At 41.4% G+C, this 21,711-nt stretch overlaps 2 protein-coding genes across 8 annotated transcripts in view; both read left to right on the plus strand.

The window, feature by feature from the left end:
- Positions 1–8,612, plus strand: part of cacna2d4a (calcium channel, voltage-dependent, alpha 2/delta subunit 4a) — an 83,741-nt gene extending 75,129 nt beyond the window's left edge. For 2 of the 4 annotated variants that reach the window (XM_047575325.1, XM_047575326.1), the window contains 9 exons: positions 1,062–1,132; positions 1,841–1,916; positions 2,000–2,052; positions 2,738–2,793; positions 3,137–3,157; positions 5,193–5,313; positions 5,978–6,093; positions 6,858–6,940; positions 7,042–8,612. In XM_047575325.1, the coding sequence (XP_047431281.1) occupies positions 1,062–1,132; positions 1,841–1,916; positions 2,000–2,052; positions 2,738–2,793; positions 3,137–3,157; positions 5,193–5,313; positions 5,978–6,093; positions 6,858–6,940; positions 7,042–7,134 (690 nt within the window). In that variant the 3' untranslated portion in view covers positions 7,135–8,612. The remainder of the gene's footprint in view (positions 1–1,061; positions 1,133–1,840; positions 1,917–1,999; positions 2,053–2,737; positions 2,794–3,136; positions 3,158–5,192; positions 5,314–5,977; positions 6,094–6,857; positions 6,941–7,041) is intronic. The other 2 variants (XM_047575328.1, XM_047575329.1) reach the window with 1 other exon arrangement.
- Positions 8,613–9,609: 997 nt separating this feature from the next.
- Positions 9,610–21,246, plus strand: cpsf6 (cleavage and polyadenylation specific factor 6). Of its 4 annotated transcripts, none has more exons than XM_047574625.1 (11): positions 9,610–9,762; positions 11,067–11,276; positions 11,387–11,490; positions 11,600–11,745; positions 11,880–12,062; positions 13,006–13,113; positions 13,947–14,445; positions 14,570–14,685; positions 14,782–14,935; positions 15,054–15,247; positions 20,627–21,246. In XM_047574625.1, exons 1-10 carry the CDS (start codon positions 9,703–9,705, stop codon positions 15,238–15,240), a joined length of 1,767 nt encoding a protein of 588 aa, XP_047430581.1. In that variant the 5' UTR covers positions 9,610–9,702; the 3' UTR covers positions 15,241–15,247; positions 20,627–21,246. The 4 variants fall into 4 exon arrangements, with proteins under 4 accessions (XP_047430581.1, XP_047430582.1, XP_047430583.1 ...); XM_047574626.1 differs by having other exon boundaries at positions 11,889–12,062; XM_047574627.1 differs by lacking the exon at positions 13,006–13,113.
- The last annotated feature ends 465 nt before the right edge of the window (positions 21,247–21,711 follow it).

Here is a 21,711-nt window from a genome sequence, read left to right on the forward strand (position 1 = left end):
ACAAAATCTCTGCTCCGCGGTCAGTACCGCCTCTGGTTGCCTCTGACCCCTCTGACCCCCCAGTGTGCTCTGCTGTTTGACCAGTTTAAACCTACGTCGTGGTCGTAAGTTTAGACCAGCGCTCACTGCGACGCCTACAACTTGTGCAAAATGGAAGCTGCTCGGCTTTTAACAGGCACAAAGAAGCGGGAACGCACATCCCCAGTTCTGGCCTCTCTGCACTGGCTTCCTGACCAGAATTGATTTTAAGATCCTGATGTTTGTTTTTAAAATCTTGAACGGATTGGCCCCAGTGTATTTAGCTGAACTCATACATGTTCACAGACCAAGCAGAGCTCTGCAAGAGGTCTGCAAATGAATCATACCTGGAAGAGCCTAAATGCAGCCTAAAAACTAAAGGCAGTGGAACAGTTTATCACTGCACATCCGGTCGTCAGAGACTTTGGACATTTTTAAATCTTCTTTGAAAACTCACTTTTTCTCCCAGACTTTTGAACCTGTGCGAGAAGAAAGTGTTTTTTCTGTGCTGTATTGTATATTTTATATCATATATTACTTGCTGTAATTGACTGTTGGAATTTTATCCTTTGGATTTTTTGTTATTTCGTTAGCTCGAAGTTATAGAACAATATTTAGCATTTAATATTTTAGTATCTATGATTCATTTATTTGCACTATAATACAGAGACAGTAATGTAGAAGAAAAACAAAAAAACAAGACACATAAAGTGCCAAAAAAAAAGGTTAATAATCAATAACAAGTAACAACAAAGTTAAAGGCCTTACTAGAACTAAAAAACTTAAATTAAGAAAAAGAGTGTGGGTGTGGTGTATTAAATCATTTCCCATTCATAGCGGCCCACCTTGGATTCTTTTTAAGGAGGCACTTTAACAACATCACACGCGCAAAACCAACCCGCAACATGACATGGATGAATAATTGATGGTACAGTTCACACCGTGGTGAAAGCGGTGAGGACGAACATGCGCTGATATTTGCCCTTTGAGATTAACTTGACGTGAGCTTGACGTCTCGGTGTTTCCTCTCTCCCTGCGGACAGGCGGGTCGGTTCTTCGGCGAGATCGACGGATCCGTCATGACCACACTGATCAGGATGGGCATGTTCAAAAGGTAATGCCTGCTTGTTATTGCCTTATTGACTAGGTGACAAGATAGTTTCTGTTTTCCTCCGTGTGTGAACGCTCTCGCTCTGCAGCTCTGAAGTGACATTTTGCGTCTGTCTTGAATTGTGTCCCCCCCCCCCCATGCTGTGTCACAACCTCATTTGTGTTACCTTAATCAGGAAGCCTGCTTCTAAATGTTGCCTGCTTTGTTTTAGGTTCTTGCGTTCAATTAGTTGAATGGGAGCCCAAAGTGATAGTATCTGTCCTCCGCTGTGCCCTCTGCATGTCCACATGCTCATTCATTCTCCCGTCATATTCTTGCTTTTCATCCCTGGACCCCCCCCCCCCACCTCCACCACCACCACCCAGCCCACCCCGCCTCAGTTTTTTCCCCGTCTTTAATGTTTGAAATCTCATGAGTGATGTGCTATTTATAAACGGCTAAAAGATTTCGTCACGCTTCATTTGACACGGGATGTTACGTAACGGGTTTGGAGCGTGCATATGTGCATATGTGCATATGTGCACTTTGTCTGTGCATACATCTGCAATTTGTGCTCCTACTTGCATAAAGACCAGATATATTTAAAGGCACATGAAGCCTTTCTATAAAAGTTAAGCTGCGTGTGGTCATCCGGAGGTGGTCAAGGGATCGATACCGCCAGAAGAGCAACGCCGCGTGCTTTTTTTGTGAGTTTTGTTTGTGTTCCTCCAGGGTGTCCTTGTTCGACTACCAGGCCATGTGTAAGATGAGCGCGCACTCGGTCAGCGGCGCCCGTCCACTTCTCAGTGTATGTACTCACGTGCACAGCAGCATTCCCCGCAATGATCCCATCAATTCATTCCTGCAATGAATATAATCTTATCTCTCCAGCCGTTCTACGTTTTGGCTTCGACCCTCAAGTGGTTCCTCTCCAACTTCCTACTGTAAGTGTTGCTAGGGGCAACCGGTATTGGCAATTTTTTTTTGTGTGTGTGTGTGTGTGTGTCGGATATAAAATTGTATGTGTTTCTTTTTTTACGACGCTGTGCAGAGTTAAGTACTTAAATTGATTTAGTAATATTTTTTAATGATTTCTCAATAGATTAAACACCCAAAGGGCAACATGTTAATCAAATATCTGCAAGAATAATAAGAGCCTGATTGGCCGTTCCCCAGGCTAGGATAACAGACTGCTGACATTACCAACGTATTTAAGAACAAAATTGTCTCATCGATCTTCTCATTTAAGACTCAAGCATCTTAAATATCGATCACCTCCGAGCGAGGTGTTTTTTTTTTTTGCATTTAGAAAATCTTGCTTCGTTCTTTTACAGCATCGACTCATTAAATATGAAATTACTTGACACACACGGTGGCTTCGCTAAAAAATAACAGGCAGGTTATCTAGTTAGGGGAGAGAAAAAAAAAAAGAAGCTGCTACCAGAGCTACCAATTAACTGCTGAATAACTTGAGGACCCATTTTATTATTCCCATGACACAACTTTGGGTCCTGGCCCAGTTTTTCAAAGCTGCATGCAATCTGCTCGCAATCTGCTTTGGTCTATAATGACGGCCGCCTAATTGACTCCCACTCTCTGTCCACTCTCCTCTTCTCTCGGCCTCCTAAGGTTCCTCCTGGAGTTTAATTTCTGCGGCTTCTGGCACGGAGAGCACTTCGCAGACGGTGAGACCTCGTAGAAAGAAAACGCTGTCAGTTAAGGATGATCATCATCACTTATCGTTTATTACACATCTCCATTTTTTTAAGTGTCGGCCTTTGCGCAAAATGCCCATTTCATCTTCACCGTGTCCCTCTGTGCTACCATATGTCACACATGTATGTTTGAATTGTTAATTAATCATTAGTCTGGAGGTCATTAGGTAAGATCGACATGGTGTCGTCTCATCTTCTCACCTCTCATCTGCGTCTGCCTGTCCGTCATTCACACGTTCACCCTCCTCATTACTCCACCTGTCAATCACCCGCTCCGTGTCATCGCTGCCGCCGCTGTCGTCCCTCCATTCAGCCAAACCGTCTTACACCAGCTGTGAGTATCTGTTTTGTGTTGTTTCTGAGGGAGTAAAGACTTTGCTTTCCTTCATTCACTGTTTTGTGTGTGGTCCTGTGTTTATAGTGTATATCACACTTTAAGTGCGTCTGATTAAATAAGTGGCTTTCAGTAGCAGCAGGCGAAACTGGGATATCCTTCAAAGCCACTTTTTTTTACTCATGCATATTTAAATTCAGACTTGGAAGTGGATGTAATCCACTGTGACATCACCTTCTGGTTTGCGAGCAGCCAATGTAAAGCCTTGAGTTTGGGATTTTGGCCGACGCTGTTCTTGGTTTCATTAGACAAGAAGGAGGAGGAGCTGGGGCAGAGCGAGGGTTGAGTACGCTGCGTTCGCCATCTGCTTTCCTCTCAAAATGAGCTTAAACTTGGTTCTGCTCTTTCAAATATTAGATTTACTGAGGTAACAAATCCCACAGGGATTAGGCTGATTTTTTTACAAAGTTATCTGGAAATTATTTTTGCAAACAGTGGAGCCGATTGGAAGAATGCAGGTTTAATGATCCCCACGTTGAGTTTACTTTCCAGACTCGGATACACTTCTTTTACACAATCTATTCTCACAGCCTAACCTATTTTAACTGCGTACAGAAGTATCGCAATATTTTGCATGGCAACTTTGCAATGATGCACAAAGTATCAGTGTTTTATTTTATAAACTACAAATAATTTTCTTAATTCACTAGAGGCTCCTGACATGTCTTCTTGATTAGAGCCGTATATTAGAGAGAGTCTGGCCAAATCAAACCATGGGCACCATGTTTAATACATCAGAGGTTAGATTCTACAGTGTAACCCTATGGGGCGGATGTGCTATGTTAAAATAAATGTCTAATTTTCACCATTAACGGGCCTATAAATGTTATTACTAACATCTGTCAATATGTAAAAGGCAGTCGCTTAAATATCCCAGCGTCTACTTTCTTTAAATATCTTAAATGAGCCTGTAAAATGCTTTGTAACCCAATAGCCTCATCAGTCATGGAGCTGTGTCACTCTTCAGCTCCCAGTTCTCCTCGCCGTTAAAGTTTGAATCAGTGAATAATTACTGTCTTACTGTATTAATATTACTAGTTTTATCATTCAAGTTACAACAGCATAATACTGATAACTGAGCAAGGTTACTACTATCTATCTACATAAATTACATGCACACATGGGTTTCACAGTATATATGACACTAGCTGCTATTTTTCTAAGTCTTTAGTCTAGATAACTAGCTGCTAGCATACAGCTAGCGTCATGCTTGGTTTACTTCAAATTTAATTCATTTGTAAAGCGGTGTTGGGTGTTTTTGAGATCAAGGTTCTCATTAATGATGGTATGACTTTATTTTTCCTTTTTAAAACCTAAATTCAATCTAAATTTAAAAGACAGACATTGACATTTACCTCACACCATAGGGAGAAATCAGTTGACATCGAGTTCTTATGCTCCCGTAACTTTCTCCATTTTTTTTTTTTCACTGGGGAAACGGTCGAGTTTTCCCTCGTTTTCCTGATCCCATGTTGGAGCCGTATCCAACTTATTCTCTGTTGTTGCCACTTCTCTGTGGGTGAATATTAGTTAGATGTATCTAACATGGCACCATGAAACACATGACCAGCTCAGAACCAATCAGCATAGTGGGATAGTTCAGACGGTCCATTCCCTAGTTGGCCGGACTCTCTCTAATATACGACTCTGTTCTTGATAATCAGCGATAAATGTGATAAAAGTGTGAATATTGAACTTAATATTTGTATCGTAGTAGATAGTTGTAAATAGTAACCAGATAACGCAGCATATTGCAATAATTGTTAACTAAATTAAATGACTTTTTTTTTAATAATCTTAGTGCCTCTGGCTGTGGTAGAAACAGTAATAATCAGCTGAGGTGTGAAGCATTAGCCCTCATCCTCCTGTCACAGACTCTCAGCCTGTCAGTCACCGGCAGAGCGCCGCGCGCTTTCACACAAACTCATTTATATTCCCAACCTCAAGACGTGACCCTTGTCTGTCTCCCTAATAGCCTCGACTCACAAGAAAAAAGGGGACATCCTGCAGCCGTGTGACACCGAGTACCCCAGCTTCGTTTATGAGCCGTCAGTCAAAGAGACCAACAGCATTATTAAGTGTGGACGATGCCAGAAGTAAGCGCACACACACACACATGCACACTCATGCGCACACAGACGCCAGCGCAGTCCTCTCTAAGCCCTACACCAGTCATATTAAATTGTGCCCCTGAAATCCATTTTCTATGGCTTTGCCCTGCTCTGCATATTGAGAGCAGTGTGTATTTATGCAAGAGTAGCACGAAGAGGGGGAAATAAGTGGGAAGAAACTGAATTAGAGAAAAGTGCGCAGGGTTGTAGAAAGACTGAGAAGCGCAGAGAGAGTGCACAGATGGGTTAGGTAAATGGAAAAAAAAAAGAGAAATGAGTGATAGAAACAAAGATGGATGAGCAGCAAGAGGCAAATGAGGGGGGGCGTCACAAAAGGTGCATGATCATAGGTTAAGTGTGAACACCATGAGGACAGAAGAGGATATAACAGCTCGACACTGAGAATCTAACAGTGTTTAATTAATGCAGTTAATACATCGTGCACTATTAATTTTTCATGCAATAATTAAATGTCTGGTATTATTTGTTTTCATTAAAATAACATTAATTATATACAGCAGTAGTGCATTTTTTCTGCGTCCGATGGCTGCCCCCTACTGGACAAAGTTGCACATTACACCACCAGGTTCACTTTCTGCCTTTGCCTAATCCTTTTTTTTTTTTAATTTTATTTTTGTTCGTGTTCCAGGATGTTTGTAGTGCAGCAGATTCCAGAGAGCAACCTGCTGATGCTGGTGGTGCAGGCAGACTGTGACTGCTCCAGACACTACTCACCCATCACCATGGCGGCGGAGGAAGTCAAATATATCCTTTCATGTTTATATCCGCGGAGCAAGTGGGTTCATCGCGAGGAACGATCCCGCTGTAACGCTTAATTAGATCTTCTTGGAGTGTTCTAATTTTAAAGTAATTGCGGCGGCGCCCGACGTTAAATCAGACATTATGCACTTGGAGCTCTTGAGCATAAGCACACGTTTTAGATTTTGGTTATTTCCGTGCGTGACTCACTGGCATGTTAATAGCGCACTTTATTAAAAGAAAAAAAACTATATAGAACACAACCCGTACCTCGCCACGGGCAACTTTAAAGGTTCCCGTATAATCACGACCAAAATATACCTCAAAACATTATTGTTTGCTGACCTTTTCGTCCCAGATGAATTCCTCCAGCGCTGCAGTCCCTGTTGCTAATTTTTGCAGCGAGAGGCACTTCAAGGACCAAACAGCACAGGGGACTTTTCTAAAGGTAACTTCCCACTGGAATGCTCCCCGGAGAACAACATGCCTTCAAGGGAGAACTTTCCATTTGCATTTGCACCTCCGATAGAAACACTGAAGTGATGTGACAGTTTGTGTTTGATAAGACGACACCATGTAGCTCTGCACAACATTTAATGTTGTACCGAGATAAAGTGAAGACTCTTTAAATAATTAATTGTGTAGTTTTATTATTGTTCCTGTAATGCCAACACATGTGACCTACCTGAGGACAACCTGTACTTGTGCAGTGTGAAACTTTTCTATAATGACATGAATGAGGGCGCTGTTGCTCCTTGACCTTTCTGCACATAACGCATCAGTGAAGTGTGACCGGATGAGGTCCCAGAAGATTCGCAGACGCCCCGAGTCTTGCCACGCTTACCACCCGCAGGTCAGTTTCTCATCACTCTAAAAAAAATAAAAAGAACACCTTCATTCAATGATTTAAATCTAAATCGCGATGGAGAAACAATTTATGCTTTGTCCCTGTAGGAGAACGCCAACGACTGCGGAGGGGCTTCATTTATACATCTCTCAGCCCCTCTCCTGTTCGTCTGTCTCTCCTTGGCTGCGCTCGTTTCCTGATGAAGGACGACTTTGCTGTTTCGCCGTTTCTAACATGAACCAAGAGGTTGTGGGGGGAAAGAAAACAAAAAAATCGAGAGCTCTGTTTGGACACCATGAGCGGACTTTTTAAAGACGTTTTAAAGACGCGACGGCTCCAGACTTCTCTCGAGGGACCTTTTAATGTCTTTTGTCACATCTGAACTGAAAACAGCAAAAAAAAAAAAACTAAAAAAAAAAAAAAAGGAAAAACCAAGTCAGTGGCCTGTTGTTGCCATGGATACTTTTCCATTAGGTATTTTCTCATGCACGACTTTGCATTTCAGAACGAAAAGGGGACGAGGTGGTGGCTCTGACGTGCGCGGATGAAAGGGCGCTGTGAGTTGTGAGGGCGTCACGCGAACAGAGCGGTGAAAAGAAGAACACGTTTCTCATTTGCCATATATCACGCTGAGCTGAGTATTGCAGACGCACATGCATATTATATATGCCGCTGTAAGCATGCACACTTCCAGTACACACAGACACATCGGAGGCTTTATCATCCACAGTGCTTTTTTTTTTGAAATTGCTTAAAAGTGGCTGCTGTGAGGCCGACAACAGCTGTACGGTGCTGGGGGAAACTTTTCCATGACTGTCTGCAATGTAACGGATAACTGACAGTGGGTAAGAAGACGGCTCAGTGCCTCGGAATAAGTCACAATGGGCTATATAGATGAATTTAACATCTACTGTATACTGTATATATTATGAATATGTAATAAAATTAAACATATCTTTAAAACCGGATCTTTTTTTTTTTGTTTTTCCATCCCCCAAAAAAAATGTTTGTCTGCCTTTTTGTCTTTATCAACTGCAAATTTCTGTGTATCTTTACATTTGTCTGTTTATTCTGCTGAAGAAATGCACTAAAGATTTACACAGGGGCTACAAACAGTTTTTTTTTTTTTTTTTTTTTCAATTTCACAGAATCATAAATGTTCCTGAAATTCAATTACATTTTCATCACTGAATCTGATTCTTGATTCTTTCCCGAAGTAACAGTGTATTTTTTATTAATATTATTATTATTTCATGACTAAAACAAAAGACAATGCAAGCAGTCACTACTCAGCGTAAATCTCAGTGTAAATTAGTCCTATTTTTGTATTGCACTTGCTTGCGTCTTTTATATTTTTGCTCAGCGTTTCATCAGATTTTCGCCTCTGTGTGTCGGTACTGTTTTTTTTTTTAATCACCTTACGAAGCATGTCTTTAAGTTGCGGTTACTGTGATGACAAACTTGCCTGGGAATTTTGCTTGTTTTAACGCAACTGACTCAGATTCATATCGTGTGTTTGTGTGAATCATCGCTGTGTGTTCTGCCTCGGTTTGGACATGAAAGTAATGTAATTATTCCGTGCAGTTTTCGTTTATACATTCCTCTGACCACACTGACTGACTGAAGCCATGGTTTGTACGAATTAAAATAAACTGTCCACACGGTTTTTTTTACTCCATTTGCCGTCAGTTCTCTTTTGTTCTGTTTTATTTGTGCATAAATAAAGATATTATTAATCCCAGTTTAATACAGGAAAATATGGAGGGAATTTTCCATAACAGTAATGTGACTTTGGGGATAATTTGATGACTAGTAGTAATAACAGACAAATGAACGTTATATATCATTATGTGAACACTGTTGGCAGATACAGTGTCACGTCATTTAAAATTTGGAACGTCAGCACAGTACCAGCCATGTTTTCTTAACTTATCAGACTGCAGGAGAATATAAAATATTATTCAACTGAAAAGTTCAGAAACATCGAGTACAGTTTTCTAAACTCAGCCCAACAAACAATAAGCAGTCACAAACTTTTCAAGGTGAACGTCATTGAAAAAAAAAAAGAAGCTTCAATTTTCATTTCACTAAACTCACTAGTAGCTGATTATATATAGTGTAGAAGTCTGTTTTGAAGGGACAGGAAAAGTAAAAAAATAAATAAATAAAATGGAGATATGTAGTTGAATTTGTAAAAATATATTTGTAAAATTAAAATGATAGGGAACTGATAAATAAATATGTTTTGTTTATTTATTTTTTTTTAGTTACAAGCTATAAAAATATATAATAAAGCCTAATATAACTCCTACAAACACGTCTTTCTGTTTAATGCACTTGACTTCTCCAGTCTGATTTACTCATTCATTCAACATTTCTCTTTCTCAAATGTATTGATGATAATTAAGAAAAACATACTCCACTGACTCTTCAACATTACCCTCAACCCTCAGCCTGGTTAAAACATTTCCTTTCTCAGTGCCTGGCACTTGCTATTGTTTAATAGCATAGTGTTTAATAGAGGGCTGTCTTATATTATCGCATTAAATCCTCTCACTTCAATTCATCAACAGGGAGAAAATGTATAGTTATGCCAACCAACCTTTAGCAGTGCTTTGATTCCGCTGCCCCGTGTTGTTTATGTGGTATTTAGTGAAGCCCGGGTTGTAGTGACTCAACGCGGCCAGCGGGGGCGCCAGTTCCCGGCTCTCTTCATTGTTTGTGCTTTACTGCGGGGCCAGGCGGGGAGAGAGACGGGTCGGAGGAAAATGGCGGACGGTGTGGATCACATCGATATCTACGCCGACGTAGAGGAGGAATTCAGCCAGGTATTAAATATACATTCAGCACAATTCGACCAACGCCACCTTAGTTTTGTGTACCCGTGTAAAATATTTGTATTGTGGGTTTGGTTGAATTACATTGTTTGGCGGATAAAGGAGCTTCTCTTTGCGCGCAGGCCCCCTTTCACCATGCTGCAAGCCTGCAGCCTCGGCTATCTTTGTTTTTTTTTCTTCTTTTTTTTTTTCTTTGCAGTGTGGTTTGCGTTGCAGGTGAAATTTAAGTCGACGCTTTCTTAATTTAGTAATGCACATGCGCTGTGCACATATTTATTTGTGTTTGTTTCTTTGAGCAAATGCTAAAAGCAACACTTTGTTAGTGTTAGCGCTGCGCCAGGCCTCGGCTCGGCCTTCTGTGGCGGGCTAACACGCCAAACTAATACTCTTTCTTTAGTTAGCTTAGCCGCATGCAGCTGTACTTTGTCGATATAATAGGACTTTAGGTCGAAGCGAACCAAATGGAAATGTCTAGAAACCACAAATGTGTGCATTAGAAATAATATTTGTGTATTAACAGTTAATTCGCGGGTACTTGCTTGTTGTAGCATCGTCTGTTTACAGATGTTTTCCAACTTTACACACGCCCCCCTTTGTGTTCAAAAGACCAGTCCAGGACTAGTTGCCGGCTAAAATAATTTTCTGTGTTTTCCTCCTGCAATTTTTTCAGGACACAACTTGCAAAGCTTGTGTAATGATGCTTTCTCGCGTTGTATAATGTAGCTGCTAATGTTGATGAATGAAGTAAGTCGCTCTTAGGGATTAGGGTGAAGCTGGTGAATATTTTCTGTTAAATAATAGTTAATACGACCACATTGTTGTAAATAACTAAAGCCATAGCTGGCACAGCTATCCTAATTTAGTTTGTAGTTAAATTAATATTGTAGTTGCTTCAAAATCCGCTCATGTCTTACTTATGTTGCCCGGACTAGACTGAACATGTATAGATGCTACCTTAAGGGATGATATAAATATTTGTACACGGTGTCTCTTATGCCTCCACCAACCAGTTCTGCAGGTATTAAGTTATCCGCCATCATTTTAGGACCGTGCACTAAAAAAGTAATGTAGGAGTGTTTTTAAATAAAGCAGGTCACATAATGGAAAGTTCATCATTAAAGTCATGTGTGTCCAGCTGTGTCAATATTAAGCAATCACACGCCGCTTGCACAACTGAGCTCATTTAGGATGTTTTTCTCCCGTCTGCAAATGCGCACAGAGAAGGTCGATGTTGTTGAACTGCTTCGCAGCGTGTTATGTGTTTGACTGAGCTGTTGTTATCATGTTAAAAACAGGAAGCCGATTACCCGGTTCACGAGCAGATCGACCTATACGATGATGTAATATCCCCGTCGGCCAACAATGGCGACGCTCCAGAAGACCGCGAATACCTGGACGCACTGCCTGCACCAGGAGGCACAGAGGGAGGAAAGAGTGCCCCACCCAACGTGGTGTACACCTACACGGGGAAAAGGATTGCCTTGTACATCGGAAACCTTACATGGGTGGGTCTCAGAGTCCTAGAAATTATGTTTTACTGTTTCAAACTGGGATCCTTAAATGTATATGCACGTGTAAATAAATCGATACTGATGGGCTGTTATCTTCTTTGCAGTGGACAACAGATGAGGACTTGACAGAAGCCATTCGGTCGATAGGCATCACAGATGTGCTGGAGATCAAGTTCTTTGAAAACAGAGCCAATGGCCAGTCGAAAGGGTGAGTTCTTAAATGTACAACGTGAAAGAACGTTTTAGTTTCTTGTTTGCGAATGTGAAGTTTTTCTGCGCAAACCTACATGTGTGTCCCCTGTGTGGGTTCTCTTCAGGTTTGCCCTGGTATGTGTCGGCTCAGAGGCATCCTCCAGAAAGTTGATGGAGCTATTGTCAAAGAGGGAGCTCCACGGTCAAAACCCCATCGTCACACCGTGCAACAAGCAGTCGCTCAGCCAGTTTGAGATGCAGTCACGCAAAAGTAAGTATTACATGTTCACAGTTGGCACGAAGGGTCAATTTAATTTATTTCTACATTTATCTGGCTTCTGTATGTACACCACTGCAACCATTTATGTCATATTAAGGGGGAACGTGGGTTTTGTTGTGTCATTGGTTTCACAGGCACACAGTCGGGCCAAATGTCCGGGGAAGGTAAAGCGGGTCCACCTGGTGCTGGCCCGCGTGGTGGTTTCCCCATGGGCCGCGGCAGGGGAAGGTTCCCTGGACCACCTGGACCAGGAGGAGACCGCTTCCCTGGTCCCGTGGGCCCTGGAGGCCCACCACCACACTTTCCTGGTTAGTTTGGTAACAAGTATTGGTTGTGGTTGCCGCTAGGAGAATGGGGAGGCGGGGGTCACTGTCAGCTCAGTGCTGAAACTATCCAGAAAGGAGAATTTGTTCTGTAGCATGCCAGATACTTAGAAAATAGAAGCTGCATTCTTAATTTTATCTAATCAATTTAGGGCATATTCACTGGGAAGACATACACCTAGTCAGTCACACTGCTAGCTTATTATAATGTGTAGTCTGTAACGTGTATGCATCCTTTATTGCTTGCAGCAGACACACTCCGAAGTTGAATTTTATCGGCCAGTGGTAGTTGTCTTTTCCAGACATTTCATCCATATTAACAACACAGCAGCGCAACAGCTAGAAGTTATCATCATATACAAGACAAGTGCTTTCCAGAAGTATCATTACTTATAATTCTGCCTTCTGTCTGGCAGTGTTGTTAGCACAGGTTTTGCTACTACTCACACCAGCATGAAACCAAAGCCAGTCTGAAGTAGTTTATGTAGAGCATTTAAATCTCTCCTTGCAGGGCTGTGTCTTTGCATGTTTCCCTCTCCCATCTGTTTTTTTTTTTTCTTTGTCCCGCTTCATCTCCATTTGAACAACTGAATATTCCCAGGCTGCTGTTTCTCTGCTCGCTAAAACTTTCCGGCATCAATCCCTGACAAGCGGTTTCGCTCAAAGCTTTACTTGGCAAGCTACCAACCTCAAACTCCTTACAAATCCCAGATTGGCTGCCTTAAAACGAGCAGCGGGAGAGGACGGAGCTCTCCTTAGCTTTTCTCACTTTTCCATGTGTTGCCCTCCATCTCACCCTTTTCCACATCTGTTCTTTCGCTTAGTGGCTAATGCCCCGCGTTGCTGGGTTGCGACAGGCCTTGAGTTAGCAGGCAGAACAACTATATGAAGGGAAGAGTTGTGATTGGTTTGCTTTCTTCCCCATCAGGCTCGGGGATGGGACCAGAACTGGTTAGGCACCAAGATGGCCCTCTGATGGATATGAATTTCAGTCCCTTCCCGCCGGGGGGCAGGAACGGGAGCTGGCGTGGCAGAGGTGAAAAACCTCTACTGATTTGATCGGATGCCTTTATCTTGAGGATTAGCCGTTTCCTGATAGGAGGAGTCCCATCCAGGAACTGTCGGCTTTGCTTCCCCAAAGACGGACAGATTCGCCTGTAAACTAAAAGTAGATTCCAACAAATATTTATTATTACAAGGAGCTGCAGTTTTGAAATATACTTTGAGGTCAGATCAAATCAAGAATCATGAACAGTGGTCTCAGGCTGAACATGAGACCCTCTGCTCCATAAGTCATGTGACATTTAGAGCAAAACATGGCTAATACCAAAACTCATTCATTCCCATTTACCTTAACTATCCTCTTGTGAATTGACCTGTCTTGGAATAGTCCATTTGCAAACTACAGTATTTCATGTACTCTCATACCCGGGCACATGGAGCCCCAGTATAAAATACAGCCTCCTCAGTTTAAAAAAAAAAAAAGAAGAAAAAAAAAGCCTGCTTGAATCAAGTTGCTCTAAGTTTGTCTCCTCATCTGTTTCTGTTGCCTTCTGATTTAATTTTCAGCATTGTGTCGTCCTGTTTCATTTGTTGTCCTCTGCAGCAAAGGCTTCCTCTTAGCTGTGTGTGTGTCATTGTCTCTAACTGTCAGCGTCAGTACCTAAAGGTGCCGATGTGTGGGGGAATACATGTGAAGTACAGGCTGCCTCAAGAGATTTAAATTCATAACAAGAGAAATGTGTTTTATCTTTATCTGCAAATTACTTTATCATGTAAAAGCTCACTTCACTCTGAGGAGAGCTCAGTCACCAATGCATCATCTTTTAATGTATTTACTACTTTTTTTCCCTGTATTCTCTTATTTAGGTGGAATGCAGGGTCCTCCACGACCCCCTCCAGGTCCACCTGGTCCCCCTGGCCCTCCAGGACCTCCACCTCCAGGCCAGGGTCTCCCCCCTCCCCTGGCTGGTCCTCCAAACCGTGGCGACAGACCTCCTCCTCCTGTTCTTTTCCCTGGTCAGTTCGGCCAACCACCAATGGGCCCCCTGCCCCCAGGCCCCCCTCCTCCGGGTTACGGCCCTCCCCCCGGTCCCCCACCCCCCCAGCAGGGCCCACCACCCCCAGGACCCTTCCCTCCTCGCCCCCCAGGCCCCATTGGCCCCCCGATGGCCTTGGCTCCACCTCCACACATGCCAGGGCCCCCACCAGGTGGCCCACCACCCGCTCCTCATGTGAACCCCGCCTTTTTCCCCCCACCTGGCAACAGCAGCATGGCCCCCAACGACAGTCGAGGCCCCCCAGGACCAAACGACCCCTACGGACGGCCGCCACCATATGAAAGAGGAGACTACGGTCCTGGAGGCCGGTAAGAATAGCAGGTTCCTGCTTTTTTTTTGTGCTTGGCTGCACCTTTACCTACTTTACATTGATTATGTTGATACGTCTGAAATATAATATGTGCTACAATGCTGTTGTGTGATTTTTTTTAGGGAAATGGAGGCGTCACGGACTCCTCTGAGCGAGGCAGAGTTTGAGGAGATCATGAACAGAAACAGAGCCATCTCCTCCAGCGCCATATCTAGGGCTGTATCAGACGCCAGTGCAGGTGACATAAACTATGATATATTCACAATGCAAGACAAAAATTAAAACCCTTAAGGTAAAACTGAGATTAATGCATCTTTGTGTTCTCTCTCTTTAGCCGATTATGGCAGTGCTATAGAGACTTTGGTGACAGCCATCAGTCTGATCAAGCAGTCCAAAGTATCGGCAGATGACCGCTGTAAGGTCCTCATCAGCTCCCTGCAAGACTGTCTCCACGGTATAGAGTCAAAAAGCTACGGCTCCGCCTCAAGGTAACGTCTTTGAATATGGAAAATTAAATTAAAAACGTATTTTGGAACGAAGACCTTGAAAGATTTTGTATTTGAAAAGTGAAACGTTGGCTCAATCGCGCTTATCGGTTTCCTTCAGGCGAGAACGTTCGAGGGAACGCGACCACAGCCGCTCGAGGGAAAAGAGCCGGCGACACAAGTCCCGCAGTCGCGACCGGCATGAGGACTATTACCGAGAGCGCAGCAGGGAACGGGACCGCCATCGCGAGAGGGATCGGGACCGAGACCGGGAAAGAGAGAGGGAGAGAGAATACCGACACCGCTAGATGTGAGGTGGGTACAGTTTTCTGTCTTGTCAACATAGATATATATATTTGAGTTAGTGGATTGAGCCAGACTCCATAACCTGGAAGAAGAAGAAAACAGCAGCTCTGAGATTTAAAAAGTCCTCTCCAATTGCTCACCAACTCTGTTTTGTTTTTAATAGCTAATTAGCTAATCATGAGCTCTCGAACCCAAGATTTAAATATATATATATATATATATATACCCGATAAGTATCATTAAATAGCAAATTATTGGAGGTGGTACGCAAGGAAAAACTTTTAAATCTCAGTCCTTTTGGTCTCAGGTAAGTTTAAGGTAAGTCAGCCTCCCCTTATATTTTGTAACTTGCCTTCACAGCTGGTATTGTGTATATTAGAAAATGTATGTAATACACAATGTATTCACTGTGTTGCTCGGTACGGTGGGGTTTGTATCCGTTGTATCTGCGCTGTAGCTCTGTCAAAATCAGAAAATAATGACAGTCACTAGAAATTGACTTTTTGGTCTGTAGGCTAACAAGGCTGATTTATACACAAACGAATAAATTCCCTTTAGTATGAACACAAGCACTGAATGAAAAGTCCTGTCTGGACATTCAGATAATCTAGATGATCTGTCTAAGGCTCGTAAAAGTGGCCCTTCTCGTAATTTTTGTATTTTACCAGCAGCTCTGGCCCATGGACCAAATGGTTAAACACATTTTCTGGCCTCAAATTCAAATTCAGTATGAAAATGCCATTGCATGCATCTTATTGTGACTGTGTCAGTGCTGGTAGTTCCTTCATTTATTGGCACATTTTACAGTATTTAGCATAAAGTCTTCGTTTTATGGTCAGAAAAAAAAAACACTGTTCAGCTTGTAAATAGTAAACCAATCTCCACTTTGTAAATGTCCCATTCATAGTAATGTTGTATACATATTATCATTTTAGTTTATTAGTTGAATATATTGTATATCATTGTCATGTCAGCTACGAGATGGTTTAGTGTCAATATCATGATTTTTTGGACACAACAAATTCTAAAATGTGATTGTGCCATATTTGCTTGTGAGTAATATCACCTGACATTTTACCTGTGCCAAATTGAATGTTTTTTTTTATTGTGTAGTATCGCCCCACGTTTGCACCTCAGCTTAAGATGCTGAGGTGGAGTGAAAAAAAACAAAAAAAAAAAACTGAAAAATATTCATGCCTGTGTCCTTTCGATATGATGATGTTGTGATGCGCTTAATGTCAAATACGTCATGATTTGAGGCAAAGGTTAAGGGGATCGAGCGGTGACTTTCAATTTAAATGATTTTAATGTACTGGTGACTGGTTGGCATTAAAGCTCAGTGTTTTGTTAGCAAGAGTGAAGTCAACGTGGAAGAATAAGTTGGCTGAATTGAAGGCTAGGATCAAGAAAATAAATCTATTCAAATTTTTATTACCTTATTCTGCTCAGCAACCCAACTGTCACCCAGTGTATAAACATCTGCAGCATGTAAGAGCTTAAGAGGTGCCTTTTAGATTGTCCCTGCTTCCCTGCTGTTCTTATCTAATCATTACAAATGTTTTGAATCAGCTTTGTGACGACCGCTCGTCTCTTTTCTACCATGAACTCACTTCCAAAAACAATATGTCACCGTCGCACAAATTATGCTTCCCATCCGTTTCATCATTCGTTTAGTCCTATTCATCGCAGACATGGTCACAAACAAGATCCAGAAAAAAAATATATTTTCTTGATCCTAGCTTTCTGTCTGGTTCATGGGAAATATCCTTTACTTTCTTTACTGCAAGAGAGTACTGAAGTATTGCTTAAAAAAAAAACGTTTTCAGAAAACCATAGTTGTGTATGTGAGCACTTGTAAACTATTGAAGATGTGTGGTTAATGTAATGTTTGCACTTCTTGATATCACCCAGCATTTTCACAATGCACATTATTTGACGTACATGGTCGACATTTGTGACATTTTGTATTGCTTAGGCTGAAGTTTAAAAAGATTAAAAATCCCACATTGGCACGAGGAGGTCATGTAAATATCTGAACGTTTGCCCGTGTTGCATTATGTGTTTTGCTGACCATTGTCGGGTTGTGGATGAATTCATTTGAAATTGCTTGTAGCCAGGCTTGTACACAACCAATATTTGTACAGTTTGTAAAAGGCTGCTGTCAAACTATTTGAGGTAAAGATTTCTTGGCTAATTTTTTGAGAATTGATGCTACTAGTCTGGGAGATTTCACTAATTATTTTGTAATCTGTGTAGGAACATGGCCTTCATCTATTTGCGTCACTGGTGCGTTGAAAAGCATGTTTACTTCTAGCTGCAGCTGAAATAGTGTTTGCACGATTTTGTGTCCTTCTGATGACTTACACTGCAAAAGAACTGAGTCTAATAGGTTACACGGACCCTTCAGCATCTCTCTACAGTTGCACCAAACCCCAGTTCATATTTCTCTCTTTAAATGATTTGTTCACTCTAGATATGTTCACGCATTTGAACTCACACAGCAGCAGTGCTACTACATTGGACACGCACTTTTTTTGTGTCTAGAAAGTGTCTAGAAAATATTAATTGGGGTGGTTTAACGTTCCGAGTTGCTGAACTTTGAAAACAGACAAAGCATAAACCAAGCGTGTTAAGTTAGTGAGTATTTTGGTGAAAGTTGTGTCTTTTAGCAGAGGGTGCTAGTTGAGGTGATTCAATCTGTCCCACCAAATTGTTCTTTGCCTATGCAAGTTTTGCAAAGTTAAACTTTGTGTCCACCGGGAACCTCTTAACCAAAAGAACAAACATGATATTAAATAAATCTAGACATTTTTATTGCATTCTTCTCACTTCAACATAACAAAAAAAGTGGCAACGGCAAAGCCAACCCAACCAAAAAAAACATTTTTCAGTGTGTTAGGTTCCCCGTGGACACAAGGCCTAATAATCGTTGGTAATGTATAGATGTAAAATGCATTTATTGAGTACATTTTTACAAATTACAAGTGTGTCTCACACTATAAAGATCAAAAGGAAGTGGGCAAAATGTACATGTCCAACTATGTCCATTTTCTGTCGCTCCATTCAGTGAACCTATCAGAGACTGTTCATCTGGAGAAATGAGTGCCGAGCACATTGCTCTTATTTCTGTAGTTGTGTGGCTGTTTGTTGTGTCCAGATATGCTAAACACTGTCTCATTTGTTCACATTGCCATGGGAGAGGGCAGCTTTTGTACCAGGCTGAAACTACTTTTCACGCCGTCTCTTCAGTCTGTAGGTGTTATGTGTTTGGTATCGAAGCTCCAATGTCTCTTTTTTAAAAAGAATCTATTCGTTCTCACCAAACCAGGGTCAATCTGTATCACATTTACAGATTAATGATATGTTCATTTACACAACAAGGGTGCAAGTGATATATGGAAAAGTTTTAGCGTAGCCTTAACACAGAAATTATTTAGATTTCTGGTCCAGTAACTGAGGCTTGTTCCCTACAGAGACGATATAAAAGATGAGGAGGTAACCTCCAGGTCTGAAATATAAAGACATGTGCCTTAAACGTGCACAGGGTAGAAAAATGGCAAAAAAATGGAAAAATGGCAGCACAGGGTGACTGTAAATCTATAAGGAAGCTCCACCCTTCTGCCTCTCAGCTCCACTAGCTTTAGTTCATTTCTGTCTCCCCAAAACAAGTTGGTGACAGCTCAAATGTCAGAGGCATCAAAATATGGATGTCACAGTGGATATAAATGAACTGTAGAGTGCGTAGTGTAGGATGTAGTGGGGCAGATAAGCCAGAGGAGGACGGGACATTTCATGCACTGCTTGACCCTGGTTTGGATCTGTTTCATTTCAATGATGAATGATCTAAAGCTCTGCTACACGTCCTATGTTTGCTGTGAACTATTCTACTCTGCAGTGAGCATATTCCATCCATATGTCAAATGATTGGTCTCATTTTTGAAATGTTATTTGACCACTGACTGCACTAGCAAAAACCCCATCGAGGTACAGAATGAGTCTTTGAATCATGTAAAGTTATTGTACTCATTTGCCTTTTTGGCACCGTGCAAAGCAAAAACCTCTTTTCATGAAAGCTCAGTAGATTGAAATGACTTTCTGTATCAGAATTTGTATCATTTCAGCCAAAAAAATTAACAAAATCTGTTAAATTTAGTAGGATTGTAATCAGGTCTGTGGACCATTGTTGATGCCCCTTTTTAAGAATGACATAGCACCATCCCTGCTCTGTGCATGCATCTTTTTCTTGAATCACGTTATGTTTGCTAGGCCCTAAAGTGATGCAATAAATTACATAATGTTTTTCTGTTTCATGTAAAAAAAAAAAAAAAAAAAAAAGAAAAGAAAATCTTGGTGTGGTTTTTAAAACCAATCCATTGGGCAGTTGTCAAAGATAATCATCACTTGTGCCTGAGCCTTCCTCTTCGTTAGCTTTGTGTTTGGATCTGTGTCAGCTGTTTCCATGCTGTGTATTTTGCTTGAATGAAAATGAAACGTTTGTTTCTACAGTTTTTATTATGGTAGTTTAGTTATTGAACCTCAAATCTATGAGAAACCATTGGTTCTAATAAAAAAAAAACATAATATATATAAATATTTTTAGCTCAAATATTAGGAGTAAACAGGATTAAAGGGTGTGGACTGTGAAATATTAAATATATTAATTGTAGACCTCAGAGAGCAAATAACAATAAGAAAAGTTTGTTAAAAAAAAAAGGTGTCTTCTCGGTTTAAGATGTGGTTTGTTATGGGGCTGTTCCTCTGTGGGTACTGTCATGTAGGTACAGCATGAAATGCAGTTGTTAAATAAATATTTGGCCATTTCACAAGTACATTTTTATAATTAATGCAAATCCCACGAATCAAAGTGCAGGTCTAGTTTGCTGGTATAGCTGTTTCCCAACATGTCTCTGCATTAGCAAATCATTGTATAATATTCTGAGGTATCGGATTTTAACATATGCAAGATACAGCTACGTGTAACAGAGTAAACCGCGTTCATGCAGACGCGACCGAACTTCTACACATTGTTGTAGCGTGTGAGATTTCTGGTTAGCTTCTCTGGTATTTCCTGTTGAAATTTGCATGACATTTCTCTGTGTCTGAGCTGGGGTCGGGGGCGATTCACAGTCAAACGGGTGCTTTCATTCGCAACAATCGCTGCTCCTTGTGCGCCTTCTGTAGAGAGTTTTCTCCGGCCACGCAGCCTTTAGCAGAAAAAAAATGCTCAAACTATTACAAAACTCAACATGACGGTGAATTGCTCCCCCCCCTCCCCAGCCCTGGTGTACATTTTGTGTGTAGCTTAGAGGTTTACTTGTGAGCGGGGAGAGTGTTCACTTTTGGGCTGGCTCGAAACCAAACTCCACCCTTCATTTTGACACCTTTCAGCTAACGAGGATCAAGGATGGATGGAAGGAAAAGGAGGAACGCTCTCAGTGCACCACTCCCTGCCCACCCTGCATGACCGGACAGGATAGCGACCACCATCTCTTCCTCCGCCCCAGCCCCCCCCCATCCGTTTCTCCTCTCCTCTCCTTCTCCACCCATCCTTCTCTGTCTGTTGTCTGCCTGACTAAGAGCAGTGGATGGACGACCCCTGACCTGTGTGAGGCTATGTTTATCCAGACATCTATACTTATCGTAATGTAAAGATGAAAGAAACTTTCCGAAACAGCTCTTTTATTTTTATGATGTTTTATTTGACATGAAAGTATGTGTGTTGCTTTTTTTTTTTTGCAAAAGAAACAATAAAATGGCCTGCACGATCCTCGGATAGAAGACACAAACATAACACCCTTGTTTTTTTGTTTTGTTTTGTTTTTTATTTACGCTGTACTGTGTACATTCAGTTTAGAGACCAGTTTTTATAGGGAACATGTTTGATGTGTTCTCCCCCACCTTCCCTCTTACTCCCATTTATGCTTTTCATGGTTGGTATTTGTAAATGTCTCTTTGGCTTTTTGATTAAAATCTAGATGGTGTTGTAATAAAAAATGTTTACTGAGGTACATGCTGCATTTGGTGAATTCCTCTACATGTTTGGTTCATTTATATTAAATGTATATTTTGAACTCAAAATGTTTTTCACATTGGGTCTGCCTACACTTTAGCTGTACTAGCAAGTAGCGTTTGTCCTTTTTTATTTTTGTATTATTTTTTGTTTGTTTCTCTTTAGTGGAGAATCTTTTACAAGGTAAGACAAATTGGATGGACGTTAACTTTTACGATGTGCACTGATGGGCTGGATACATAGACCTGCGCCGTAAACCAAAAAACGAATGTTCACACGTGGTTTCTCATGTTTTGTTTTTGTTTTTTTTACACATGTATAATCGCACTGAATACTCGCCACCAAAACAGTTCATGACCAGATTGTCTTTGTGCAATGTCTTTGTTATTGTGAAAATCATTTTAAGATTGAAAAACTCATGTTCATCCAAGCAGCAAATGGAAGCTGTAGTTCCTGAATAAGT

Source organism: Mugil cephalus, chromosome 22, assembly GCF_022458985.1.
Source record: "Mugil cephalus isolate CIBA_MC_2020 chromosome 22, CIBA_Mcephalus_1.1, whole genome shotgun sequence".
Taxonomy (NCBI): Eukaryota; Metazoa; Chordata; class Actinopteri; order Mugiliformes; family Mugilidae; genus Mugil; species Mugil cephalus.

Bases quoted from the DNA above. Each gene is read 5' to 3' on its own strand.
- cpsf6 (XM_047574625.1), top strand. From the start codon at position 9,703: ATGGCGGACGGTGTGGATCACATCGATATCTACGCCGACGTAGAGGAG. The intron at 12,063-13,005 runs GTTAGTTTGGTA...CTTCCCCATCAG, and splicing joins CCCACCACCACACTTTCCTG to GCTCGGGGATGGGACCAGAA. The intron at 14,936-15,053 runs GTAACGTCTTTG...GGTTTCCTTCAG, and splicing joins AGCTACGGCTCCGCCTCAAG to GCGAGAACGTTCGAGGGAAC.